At 40.1% G+C, this 13,480-nt stretch overlaps 1 protein-coding gene across 1 annotated transcript; it reads right to left on the minus strand.

Moving 5' to 3' along the window:
- Positions 1–2,414: 2,414 nt before the first annotated feature.
- Positions 2,415–11,568, minus strand: LOC128363002 (LON peptidase N-terminal domain and RING finger protein 3-like). Its single transcript, XM_053323887.1, has 12 exons — positions 10,792–11,568; positions 7,285–7,403; positions 7,054–7,176; positions 6,845–6,961; positions 6,535–6,751; positions 5,986–6,070; positions 5,670–5,784; positions 5,422–5,543; positions 4,018–4,176; positions 3,752–3,914; positions 3,451–3,600; positions 2,415–2,807 (listed from the first exon to the last, which is right to left on the minus strand). Exons 1-12 carry the CDS (start codon positions 11,501–11,503, stop codon positions 2,646–2,648), a joined length of 2,244 nt encoding a protein of 747 aa, XP_053179862.1. The 5' UTR covers positions 11,504–11,568; the 3' UTR covers positions 2,415–2,645.
- Between the last annotated feature and the right edge of the window lie 1,912 nt (positions 11,569–13,480).

The raw sequence follows: 13,480 nt of genomic DNA on the forward strand, positions 1-13,480 counted from the left end.
GATATGCTTTTACACTGGCATTGTACACTGCCCAGTTTGACCTACTAATCTTAGCTTCATAGTGGTAACCATTTCTATCACTAGAAAATAAATTACAGGGGCTATTAGTTTATACATAGTAGAGTGATAGTTGGAATTGGTTATTTTAGTTTCCCCCTGGTTTCCTCAAATCTTAACATTAACTTTCAGTACTTTAAATGCCTCTTTAGACAAGCATCTTCCAATATAATTCAACACTTGCATGGTAAATTTCAAATTGCATGCATACACTACTTTGCACACTATTGCTGTTTCATTCTGTGTCATATTGCAACCATCTGACTGTGGTGAAAAGCAGAAATAAAACATCAATACAATACAAATTATGGTGGGGAAAATATCAAAAGTAAAAAATGTTTTACTGTGTTATTACACATGATCAGTTTCTCAATTTTTACAGCATTAAATGGCTTTGGCCCTTCAAATACAACACAATAAATGTGATGATTAGACATGACACTCCCTGCACATTAAATAAGGAGAGACAAACACACTGGTGAGCGAAGAGAATTATAAAATACAAAGAACCCGATTGACGTAGAAACATGTCAAATCAAACACATGTGTATAAAATAAAAGATTTTGAAGGCAAAGCTCGACAATGTCTTGCAGAGGCCGGAGAGTTCCGTTTGCCAAATAAAAATAGTTCAACACAGACATCAGCAAGGCCCCGAATAGTCTCAGATTTTTCTTAAAAATGCCTTTAATGCTTTCCTCTCGTTTTAATTTCAATTTGTGCTTGTTTCCTTTCTGTGAAAATTATGTTCTGAATGAACACATTTCCATTAAAAGGTGAAAAATAAAGTTATTAGGTAATTTAACTGTAAATAGTTCCACATCATGTTTTTCTGTGGATACAAGGCACTGGCCTTCATTAATAGCAGTCAACTCTGATTGAAGCATATCTTAAATGCTAAAAGATGCCTCACACAATAGGAAAAGCTTTAACGTGCTAATTCAATCCACCAGAGGATTTTACTTTACTCTGTGGTACATTTCGGACTTAAATATCCTGAGGCCTGTCTGCGTCGTTACTTTCCCTTACTTAGAGTGAAAGTGCAAAATAAGTCAGAATAAATACTGAAATAATATACTTTCCGCATTGTTTACAGGCTCGCTTAATGCCTGAGTATTACAAATATCTCCAAATATGATGAAGTCAACATAGCTCAGATTATGAAGGGCCAATAAAAAATACTACACAGATTTGGGTCAGCAGTGGACTAAAAATATTAGTGTTCTTGGAGGGAATCTGCCCTCAACTTGAGTTTCCACAGTTTGCCCTGTGCAGCATCCATGTGAACTCGAAGCTATCGATTGGCTGGTTTTGACAATTGTATCATTGACCATGCTTGGGGGTCAAATATCAAATTAAAAATAATAATAATAATAATAATAATCATCATAAAAATAATAATACGCCTTTGGAAAGTGAGCAGCTCAGCGTCTCGTTCTGTGAAATGTAAACAATGTCACTGCATGCATAAATAATGAAAACAATAAATAAACAAATGTTTTAAAAAAACGAATGAATAAAACACAAGAACAAGAGCCTTAAAGCACAGTAATATAAAGGTTCAGTCCGTAGTTATTCAGCTGCAGGATCACACAGAGACAGAAATGAAGGGAAGCATGAAGGAAGTTTGGAAGACAAAGTAGCTGTTAAAGTGATAGTAAAGGTGGTAAAATAGAAAACGTAATCATCAGTAAATGTCTACACACAGTAGTGGGTTAACCATTTACTGGGATTTCAATGAGCATTATTATTATTATTCACTCAACTGTAATGAGTGTAGCTACACAAAAAGTCATCAAAAGACACACAGTACAAGGACAGTGATTGGTTGATGACCAATTTGTTACTAAAGTGAAAAAATCAGCTTCGTCTTTGCTGTAAAGCTACGTTCAGACGAGCCGCTCCCTTGTTTTTCGGGAGATGTACAATACTGTCCTTTCTGAGGATGCAGTCTCACCACTCGGATCTGACTGCACGGTGTTGTTTTTATGTTTCTTTCTATTTGGTGTGTCATCTCACACACAACATGACGTTACCAGGAAGAACAGAGAACTACAAAAAGGGAGGCATGCCAAGAGAGGCAACGATGAAACTTGGAAAAGATGGAGACATTTCAGCAGAACAACTCCCACAGTCGAGGAGTTGTCGGACAACCAGCGTGTGTGCATTAGTGTAGCACAAATACAATAACACCAGATATTACAAAGGACGATCCTCTTCAAACACACACTAATGTAAATTGTATTTAGACAGTCCCTCCAGTCTAAACGTAGCTGAAGTTGCTAGTTGAAATTGGAGGGGCATGTTGGGCTGCAGGTTGCTTGCTGCTTGGTGTCTGGAGAGTAATGTTCATGGAAGTTATCTATTTATCCAGATCTATATTGTCTTTTTTTTTTTAGTCCGAGTTCGTTGTTGATGTGTATATGGACGGAGCTACAAGAGGGAAGGCGCAACAACATCAACATCAGTTCTTTGTGCATCAAAAAGGAAGAGCAGCAGGTCAACTGCTGTCTAGGGGGGAGGAGAGGGTATTGTAGGCCAGGGGGGTTACTGCATTTTTCCAGGCTGGTGAACGCTTGCTGAGAGCTTGTCACCGGTGCCTGTTGTTGTGGGCCATGAAGAGCAGCACTTTGCGGATTCCGCTGAGGCGATCTTTCAGAGAGGTGATGGCCAGGAACGGTAGCTGGGCTCGACCCTCTAATGGAAGAACGGCTAATAACCACCAACACCATGATGGACCGTTAGGACTGGGCTGGAGAAAGGAAGAGACAGAAAGAGGTTAAGAGGGTTTAAAGGCAAAATCGAGAAGAAATTTTGTTGTATCACAGTTGCTATTCTGACTGTGGGTCATGATAAAGTAATTTTGCATTCATCACCTCCATTGTAGAGATTCAGAAGCCTCCTAAAGCTCTCCAAATAAACTTCAATTTTATCATTTCAAACATTTGTCTCAGACTCTGAGTAGACAAATAAGCAGCTAGATTAGTTAACTTTGGGGAAGTAGATCCCTTTGTATATAGCAATAACTAATCCAGGGGGGAATATTCTGGGTTTACTTTTAGTTGAATTCAGATAAATGTTTCTAAAGGTTTTGTGTAGAACTTGAGTTTATTTGGGAAGCTTTATGTGGTTTAGGCTGCTTGCTCCAAAATGGGTTTGTTTTGTCAAAGTTGTGCTTCTTGAATCTCAGTAACGGGGGTAGGAAGTGCAATGTTATCATGAACCCCAGTCAGAATGGACGCAAGAGTAAGACACAGGTTAAAAAAACACCAGAATTCTCCTTTAAAATAATATATTTTTAATGCTCTGATGTATTTCTACTTAATAACACATGTCAAATGCCATATTTCAGTATATACGCCAGTGTGTGTGTGTGTGTGTGTGTATGAGTTTACCTGAAGTACAGAGTCTTTCTCAGGCATGGGTCCAAAGTGTCCTTCAATTCGATCCTTCTGCTCAGCTTTCAGGGAGTTGACCCAAACCAGGGCCAGGTCATACACCGCATCATGAAGGGACTGCAGTTCCCGCTCTGCCACGCCCTCCACCTAAACACACACATTTGAAATTGAGAAATCTCATCAGCTTCATTTCATTCAGCCACCTTTTGAACCGTCCCACCCTCCCTCTCTATCTAACTCCGCTCCTTCAAGCTGTCCAGCTCTTCTCGTCCACCCACACCCCTCCAATCTGTCATACCTTAATATCCTCCAGATATTCTATATCAGCTGTATTGTATCCATCCCTCTCGCTGTGCTGAATGACTTTAAACCTCCGTCTGCCGATGGTGTCCACAACTGAGCGGCCGTCAGAGAAGAACTGCACGTCACGGATATCCAACAGGCACCCGTAGTCTGCAAAGCTAGAGACGGAAAGAGGAGGAGGGCATTAATATTACACTTCCTGGACACATACTCAATGATAATCACATTTTACACATCAGAAAGTAAAGCATAGATACCAACCCTTTGAGGTTATCTCCCAGACACATGCCGAAGCAGTTGGTTCCTGTCTCCATGCACCGTCGAATCATCAGTCTGTAGCAGGGCTCGAAGATATGGAGAGGACACGGCACAGTGGGGAAGGCCATGGTGCACACGAATATAGGCACATTCTTGTTAAGACTGAAGAGAAACGAGAAGAAAGAAGAAAATGTTGAATGTAAATCATAGAACAAGGAGATGTTGTAATTCCTGCCAAGACTGCATAGAAAAATAAGTTCTGAGTTCACAACTGCTGAACCGTGTGACTTCTCTGGAGGACCAAACATGACTAAATTAAAGCCAGACAGTATTTTTACAATGATGCATGGAATCTTTCTAACCTGTTAGCGCTGCAACAAATAACTGTCAGAAAATTGATCTGTAAATGTTTGGATAATTGATTAATTATTTTGGTCATTTCAAGCAAAAATGCCAAACATTTGATGTGTACAGCTTCTTAAATGTCACGATTGAACATTTTATACTGTTAGTCAGACAAAAAACAAAAAAGTTGAAGACATCATTGTGGCCTCTAAGAAACTGTGCCAATTTTTTTTAACATTTCATAGACTGATTACAGATAATATTGGTAATAAAAAGTATACAGCCTGAATCATTATTTCCCTATGGATGTCCATTCATTTAAATGACATGCAAAAACAATTATGACTTATTATTTATTAATATTATATAATTAATGGGTCACTTATTATTCTTAGGCCTGTCATAATAATTACTTTTGTTGGACGATATATTGTCTCAGAAATTATCGCGATAAACAATATTATTGTTATTTGAATATCATTTTATAATATCACCACTGATATAATGATATAGTGTGAAGTGTGGCAATATTGAGGTCAAAAAAATGAAATAGGTCATGTCCATGTGTCATAATATGTCCGTATATAGACATGATGATGTTGATAATTACATCAATGTATGATAAGTCGATGACCTAATTATTATGATTATGGTTGTATATATGTGTGTAACTCATGTGAGCTTGAGAAAGACTAACCTACAGTTTAATGGCTTAATGCCATAAAAACATCAGGCACTGTAGAAGTGGATCCGTTTTTCTCCAGTTAAGCAGAAGTTATTTATTGCTTTAACTAGTTTGGAAAGTGACATTTGATGCCTGATGACACATGACGCTGTCTAGGTCAGTGTGTCACAAGTGTGCGTTATCAACTGTAGGTCAGTAGGTCAAACAACAGTCGAGGATATCCACAGGGGTCAGGTTTTATCATGTGCATAGATACTCAAAGACAAGCCACGATCTCTGAGAAGATAAGATTTGTCAGGCAAAGATAAGGGAACAATGGATGAAAATAAGAGAGTGAAGAAGAAGAAAGGAGAGAGGAGAAGAGGGGGAAAACTTACTTTGAAAACTCAGCCATCTCCTCCTGGTGGATTTTCTGTCTTTCCATGAGCTCGGAGGGAAGATACTTAGATATCAGTTTCTCCATTAACACCGTTTTGCTGTACTGCCTCTGCTCCAGGTACTACAAAAAGACAGAGATAGATACTGTATAAGGGTACTTCACTGCTTTGAGTGATAGCCACATTAACTTGACATATATCTTCTTCCAAATGACTGATTATTATTCTGTTGCGATCACGGCTCATACCTCAGACAGCTCTTCTTTACAGAGTGGACACTTTGGGTTGTGGTCCAGACATCTCTCCAGACACTGCAGACAGAAGGTGTGACCGCAGGGCATCGTGACCGGCTCATGGAACAGTCTGGGTGAAAAACACACAAACGTTACAAAACCAGTGACACAAGAGTGCCAAAGACACACTGATGATGTAAGATTTCATTTCATTTTCTTCATCTTTAGACACTAGTATTTCAAATGTATGTAAGTGATTCTTGGTTGTTTCCTATTTATTGTTTTATGTGTGACTTTTTACTTAAATCAGACTCAGATAAGCAGATCTCACCTCATACAAAGAGAGCATTCCAGATCAGTCGGGTCCAGGAGGCCACCAGCTACACACCCCGACGACTCAGTCCCCTCTGTGGGCTCTGCATGAGGAGAGATTATCAGAAACACAAGACACAAAATCAGCTTCGGTTCCAGTTGACTTGTTATTTTCCTGATGGGGAACAAAGAAAAGCACTGTGCTGACTAATCCTGTGAATCTTATCAGAGGTTTTGGTTTACAAAGAGACGGTGCTCATATGAGTTTCTCGAAATCTATTTATTTTAATCCTTTATAATTTATTGAATAGTCCACAATCTGATTTTAAAATGAATAAATAAAAGGGTTGCTGTTGTGAAAATTTAAATTAAATATTTGCCTCTATTTAAATGCAAATGTTTGATGAACCTCATATATGTTGCAATAGAAGTCAGATGAGCCCTTTTTGTATTTTTAAAATCATCAAACCATATTGAATCACTTAAATATCTACAGGTTGAGTAAATGTGTGTGTGTGTGTGTGTGTGTGTGTGTGTGTGTGTGTGTATCACCCTCCAAAAAACTCACCAGACTTGAATCTCTTGCGATCGTCCCTCCTCTCCTGTCCTCCCTCATCCGTCTCCTCCTCTGTGCTCTTCTGTTTTCGTTTGAGGAGTGAGCAGTGGTCCGGCTTCCTGGTCTCTAAGTGTCCCTGACCTTTGACCTTACTGCTGTCTGACCACTCAGGCACAGGAGGAGCAGAGGAACGACAGGACTCTGACGACCATTGGGCAGGACTGAGGGTCTGAGAGAAAGAGAGGAAAATTAAAACCTCATGTTCCCTAAATGTTATACACTTTAGACTGTGATGATAATGAGAAGTGAGGGCATCTCGTACCTGAGAGGGAGCCATGATGCTGTTTTTGACGTGCGCTCTAGAGGACAGGATGTTGGAGTAGTCTGAGATGTGTTCAGGGACCTGATCTGTGACTGGAGCCAGGATATCACTGAGGAGCTGAAAGAACACAGCAAACAAGGATGTGATTACTTTGAGATCTGTAATTTAATACAAATATTAAAAAGACACATGATACAAACTCTGGGTACCTTGTGAGCTTCAGTCTTGGCCAGTCTACAGTCCGGCTCTATGGACAGACACACCAGGTACTCTCTCAATGCTTCCTCGGTCCTGCCCAGCGAGACCAGGGCCTGAGCCTTTCGAACGTGACCCTGTTGGCGGGCAGAAAACACATGAACTCATATACATCAAACATCTACGTGGAAGCTAGAGAGTTATCTGTTTATTATAATGCTAAACCAATAAATCTGTCACTCTACCTTTGACCAAAGAGGCATGAGTCTGCAGGCCATCTCAGCGTCTCTCAGAGCCTTTTCATAGTGTTTCAGACTGGAGTGGATCTGGGAGCGGTTGCTGAACAGTATGTGGTCTGTAGGTGCTGAGGAGAACAGGAAGGAGTTTGTTAGTTAGTACACATTAGAATGTTTTTCATTATCAATTAATCTGTTATTTACTTAATGAATGGATGGATCATTAGGTCATAAAACAGATCTCACAATGTCCCAGAACAAAAGTCTATAACTCATACATAGAAGAGCTAAAACAATCATTTAGTGAATCATTAAGCAGACAATGTATTGGTTACTTATTTGATCATCAATAATTTTTCAATGAAAAACTCATAAACTGGTTGCAGCTTTTCAAATGTACTGTCTGTCACTGTTTTATAACTGAGCATCTTTGAAGTTTGGACTGTTAATCAGATAAAACATCTGGTTATGTCAATGTGTGCTCTGGGAAATAATACTGACATTTAAAAAAAAATACTAATTATCATTTAATAGAGAAAATAATCTGCAGATTAATTGAGAATTAAATTATAATTAATTTCAGCCATTAAAACAGAGAAAAGCAGCATATTTGTTTGGCATTTTTTCTTCATAAAATGCCTGAAACAATTACTAAAATACTAAATACTTAAATAGTCATTACTATTCTATTGATTATTTGACCACCTGTTTCAACCTTATTACCTTCAGCCTAAAACCTGCTCAGTTTACATGCTCAGTAAGATTCATGGCCCCTAAACTACGGCAGCTGTTTCACAACCTCCTGCAGAATGTTTAAAAAAACCCCCACACAGCACCGTTAATGTGAAAATGATGCTGGTTTTTTCCACCCATGTCCTAAAAAGCTGAATTTATTGGTGATGTAAGGTTTCAAGTTACATGAAGGGAGAACTATTTAACATGCATCCGCTTCCACATTACAAAACGTGTTATGAGAAAAAAAAAAAAAGCAGCCTTACAAAACCATGCAGCACTATCAAGGTCACCCACATTCCAGGTTTCATAACTATAAAAACTTATGCAAATGTCGCAGTTGGCCCTATGGGAATCACAAGGAAACATTTCTATGCATTGTGCACAGATGCAAGTAGTAAATCACTGAAAGGAATACAAACAGGAGCAGCAGTAAAGGAGAGATACAAGCAAAAACAGATAGAAGAGATGTAAGGTGACCCTCAGCTTGTTGATGTAAATGCAAATACAGTGTCTCAAATCATATCTGTAAAAATAGAACACAAGTGCCACACGTACTGCAACTAAGCTGCCTTGTTATACAAGCATGCACGCAAACACACACATACACACACACACACACACACACACACACACACACACACACACACACACACACGTAGACCTGTGCTAATTATAACTAACTGACTTGCATTATCTCAATGTGGGCTTACCCCAATTTTAATCATAACAGTTACATGACCAAACACAACCCTGATCCAGCTGCTAACCTACTTCCAACTTCGCAACTTAGTCTTAATACAAGTGGTTACTCCTGTTTTTCATTGCGGTCTGGGAGGGGTGTCCCCATGCTTGAGGTATTGCCAAAAACACATTCCATCAAATGTATTACTAAATGTAGCAACATCAACTGCACTGTCCTGAATAATGTAACATGCACAACAGATTCTTCCAGTACTGTTATTCTCTTTGCACAATACTAGTTCTTTAGTTAAGCAACTGTTCCATATGGGGTTTTGTGTCATTACTTAGTAACCTGCTACTAATGATTATTTTCACTACTGATTAACCTGTCAATTATTTTCTCTATCGATAAAATGTCAAAAAGTGGTGATGGAAAAATATTTATCATTTGTTCCCAAAACTCAGGATGAACCTCAACTGCTTCCATTTGTCCTGACCAGCAGCACAACCTAAATATATTCAGCTTTTTTCTTGAAAGATACTCCAATTACAAAAGTTGATCAATTATTAAAATAGCAGGCGATTACATTTCTGTATCATCACTTAACTGACTAATCATTACAGCTCTTAATATATCAAAATAACACAAGCACTATAAATTTCTACTCTACTGTGGCCAAAGGTCAACATTTTTCAGCCAATCATTGTGCAATATGTTATGTTATTCTCTCATCGGTTTTTTATAAAAGACCTTTGCTGGACATGTAGGACTACTGTGAACAACACCCTGATACACTTTCAGACCTGGAAGCATCCCAGGACCATTCTAATCCATACTGATGGAATTACCCCGCATAACAACAGTCCAGTGCTGGCCTCTGACCAGCTCCACTGCAGCAGCTGGAAGATAGATGCTCTATACTGGAGGGTGGGCCCGGATCGTACAGTGTTGTTGAAGAATCCTCCAATGATTTTAAGAGGTGTTTTCTAATGATACGTCGACTGCTATGCCAGGAAAACTACACTACGCTTCTCAGAAAATGAAACTGGTGACTTCAAACTTACACAAGCAGCCTGTAAAGTGGTGGAGTTTGAAGCGGCATGACACAGTTAAGAGAAATTATCCAAGGCGGTCATAAAATACTTCTGTCTGTGCCAGAGAACGCTCTCCATTCCAGTAGCAAACTATACTAACAAAGTAGATGCCTGTGTGATCTAGTTCCACGCAGTTTGTTCCACACACACACACACAGACACACACACACAGACACACACGCCCAAAAACGCACTTAAGTCCACTCACAGCAACTGCGTCATCACTCAAATACACTGCGTTGATGATATAAAGCAGTGCAGAAATGTAAGTAGACTTTATCCCATACTGCTGATGATCCTAATTAATAGCTGCTTGGAAACATATAGTTTAAATATAGGCTTACTGGAGTTCGTTCAACTCTGTCTGGAGGTCACAGCTCACTTTTTCACCCTCACCCCCACCCCCACCACCACCCATCTCCATCATCACACCACCTCTGCATGCCTGTATAACTGCATTGAGCCCTATCGTGAGCCTAGTGGTGACCTGCAATAGTACCCTTGACCTACATTTGCCTGAATCATTGTTTGACGTTATACAATGTGGGAGCCGAGAGAGGGACGGGTTACGTGCTTACGCAATGTTTGGTCCACTGGCCCAGCCTACATAACTCTGTTATCCAACACATGGTGCTGCTGTGGCGCTCAGATGCCAGCAGAGTGGCATCGACTGCAGAGCGCAGCTGCAGCAAACACGCTTATGAAACTGAGTCATGTAAGTGTTTTTATTTTATTGTGGCTTCGCGATCAGGCCATAATAAAGTCACGTGGTGCCAACACCGTTATTGAAGTAAATAATAAGAGTAATAACAGGAGATATGAAGTTAAGAGTAGTAGGAATATGTAGGCTATGTCATGTAACACAAGTAAGCACAACGCACAAACACACAAACACACACACACACACACACACAAACACACACAGTAGCTGAAGTGAACATGCTCTTTAATTAAAGACACTATGACTGTTTTTCATAATAATCACAAGTGAGTTCAGTGTCCTACCTATCAGTATGGCTTGGTTGTATTTCTCCAGAGCAGCTTGCATCTTCTTCTCAGCGTACAGCCCGTTGCCCTCTCGCCTCAACTGGCCGGCCTGGTGCAGGGCCGGGAACCACTTTGCCAGCAGGTTACTGAGAACCACATTGATCCTGTAACTCTGTCCGATGGCCACCTCGGAGGTGTCCCCGCACTCCTTACACACTATCGGCCGCTCCTTCTCCTTCCTCTCTCTCTCCAGACACTTCTTACAGAAGCAGTGTCCGCACGGCAGAGTCACAGGCTCGAACAGGGAGCTCAGACAGATCCGGCAGGTGAAGTCTCCGTACCCGCAACCTGTGGCACCAACACCGGGGCATCCAGCTGCTGCCGCCGCCGCCGCCGCCGCCCCTGCCTCCTCTCCCTGTCTCGGGATGTTGGGTTGACTCTCACCCGCATCCTGCCTCCTGATACTTCCCGTCAGGTACTCTATGAGGTTGTCCAGGTGAGCAGATCTGAGTCTGTCTATCTCCGAGGCTTGCCGGTACAGACCGAAAGCCTCCGTGAATTTACCCCCGAATGCGAGAGCGTCCGCCCGCTTCACCATCAGCGTCTGCCGGCTCCCTGGGTCTCCGATACCCGCTAACTGACACTCGTAAATATCCGCAGCCAGGTCAAAGTTTTTGGACTGGAAAGCCTCCACTGCGAGCTGCAGCATGATCTCACTCTCTGTCCCCATCTCCAGCAGCAGTGTGGAGTCAGTCTCCTCACCTCCAATGTGTGCTGCAGGTCTGATAAACTGCACCGCTGCCATTCATCACTGTGTCTGCCGGGAACGACTGACTACACTGTGCGGTCATGGTCGAGTCCAGGAAGTACCCACATTATTCTCAATGGAGCAACGAAAAAAAAAAAAACTGTTATGTAAAAGTTGTGTCATGTGATGCCCGACAGCTGTTCTGATTGGCCGAGTGTATAAAACTGTTACAAAACAATCTGCCATGTAACACTTGGAGTGTGTGTGCGTAGAGGAGGGAGGAGGAGGGAGGAGGGGGGGTGGTTGTCTGACCTGCAAACAAGATACCAGTAAATAGTGTTAGGTCAGTGTGGGACCCCAGGTGGTCCAAAAACTTTTACTGGTGTAACCTTATTTACTGTAATACATGTGTAATTATGTCTTTTTTAAAAAATCATGAGTTTCTACAGTTTATAGAGAGGACAGTTTATGAAACAAATTATATATAACAAAAGAAAAACACATCTTACAAAAGTTTTCTTTGGGTGCAGTCTATCAGTAATCTGTTTAATTTATTTATCCTTGATAATAAATACAATAAATACCAATTACAACTATTTTGAAGTATATTTTAAGGCAATAAAAATGTCTATCCAACCCCATCTCTACAAGCTTTTCATCAGGTTAAACATATTAAAGCAGCCACACCAGCTGACAACGCTTCCCTATCATCACCAGGCTGTATAACTGAGATTTACTGAGTGAATTATAGTAGTTATGGGTAGTTTTCAAGTGGTGAATGTGTGGGTTTTTCTCAGGGACAATATTTACCGGTGTAGTCACAGATTAAAGAGTGATTGGTTCAGTCATAAAACTGATCTGGAGCAACTGTTTGGAAGTTATATGACAGAATAATAAACTCACGGGCGTAGGCGTTTAGTAGAACTCCCGCATTGTTTAACCCTCTATTGCATGGCGTTGCCATATGGCAACAATTGCTTTATCTCGATTTTACTAAAAGGCATTAATATAAAATCCATATTTTACTGTTTTATTATGAAAAGGAAGGTCTTTTAGTTTGATATAACAAATGATTGATCACATCACACTAGCAGGATATGCTGTTTGCGCCTTCTTTATCCATGGTCATGGGCACTGAGAATGTCATGATTTGAGGGTGCCCAAAGTTGGCTAATTGTTCAATATTTAGGCAAAATACCTTCAAGAAAAAAATTTAAATACTTTCTGGGACAAGTTAACTATGAATTTTCATCATTAGAACCAATTTAGATCTGATAAGTTTTTTGTAAAATTGTAAAATTAATTTGTTGCCATATGGCAACAATATGCGAATATAGATGTGATTTGTGTGCATTCAACCGATTGGACTGTAATTGACTTACATAGGACTAGACTACTCTGAGACTAAGTTTACAACATTTGATTACATTTATAAGGAAAATAATAACATTTTCATGTGTAGTTTGTCATTTCAGACATTTTGTAACTGTAATGTATTATCTGCTTTATAAATGACACCACTGGAAATCATAGTTTTACTAGACGGAACTGCAATATCCCACCCAAATTATATGTTGGTCTACTTTTGTGCACATTTGTAGTCAAAGGGCCTAAAGTATTTTCTTCTTAGAAGATAATTTATCTTAAATCCTTTACAAGTGGCAAATACACTGTGACATATATACCCCAGATAGTATGAAAATTGGACCTATAATCAGCATTTTGTGCTATTTTTTGACAGTATAGTCAGCTGCCGTCATCCATAGAACATGCAAATCAGGGCAAAGTTAGGTTTTCAACCAGAGGAGAGTGAGGATGAGCTAATGGGCACTGATGAGGAGAACTATGTTGTCTGAACCTAGATGAGAGCAGTTATTTCAAGTGTGCCCTGTTCCTGTTCCTGTGCTTCATCCAAGACCGCGACCTGCCTGCTAGTAGTTTGAAACAGGGGGTGAACCT

This window comes from Scomber japonicus, chromosome 8, assembly GCF_027409825.1.
Source record: "Scomber japonicus isolate fScoJap1 chromosome 8, fScoJap1.pri, whole genome shotgun sequence".
NCBI lineage: Eukaryota > Metazoa > Chordata > Actinopteri > Scombriformes > Scombridae > Scomber > Scomber japonicus.

Bases quoted from the DNA above. Each gene is read 5' to 3' on its own strand.
- LOC128363002 (XM_053323887.1), bottom strand. From the start codon at position 11,503: ATGGGGACAGAGAGTGAGATCATGCTGCAGCTCGCAGTGGAGGCTTTC. The intron at 6,752-6,844 runs GTACGAGATGCC...TCTTTCTCTCAG, and splicing joins GCATCATGGCTCCCTCTCAG to ACCCTCAGTCCTGCCCAATG. The intron at 5,785-5,985 runs GTGAGATCTGCT...TTTTTCACCCAG, and splicing joins GAATGCTCTCTTTGTATGAG to ACTGTTCCATGAGCCGGTCA.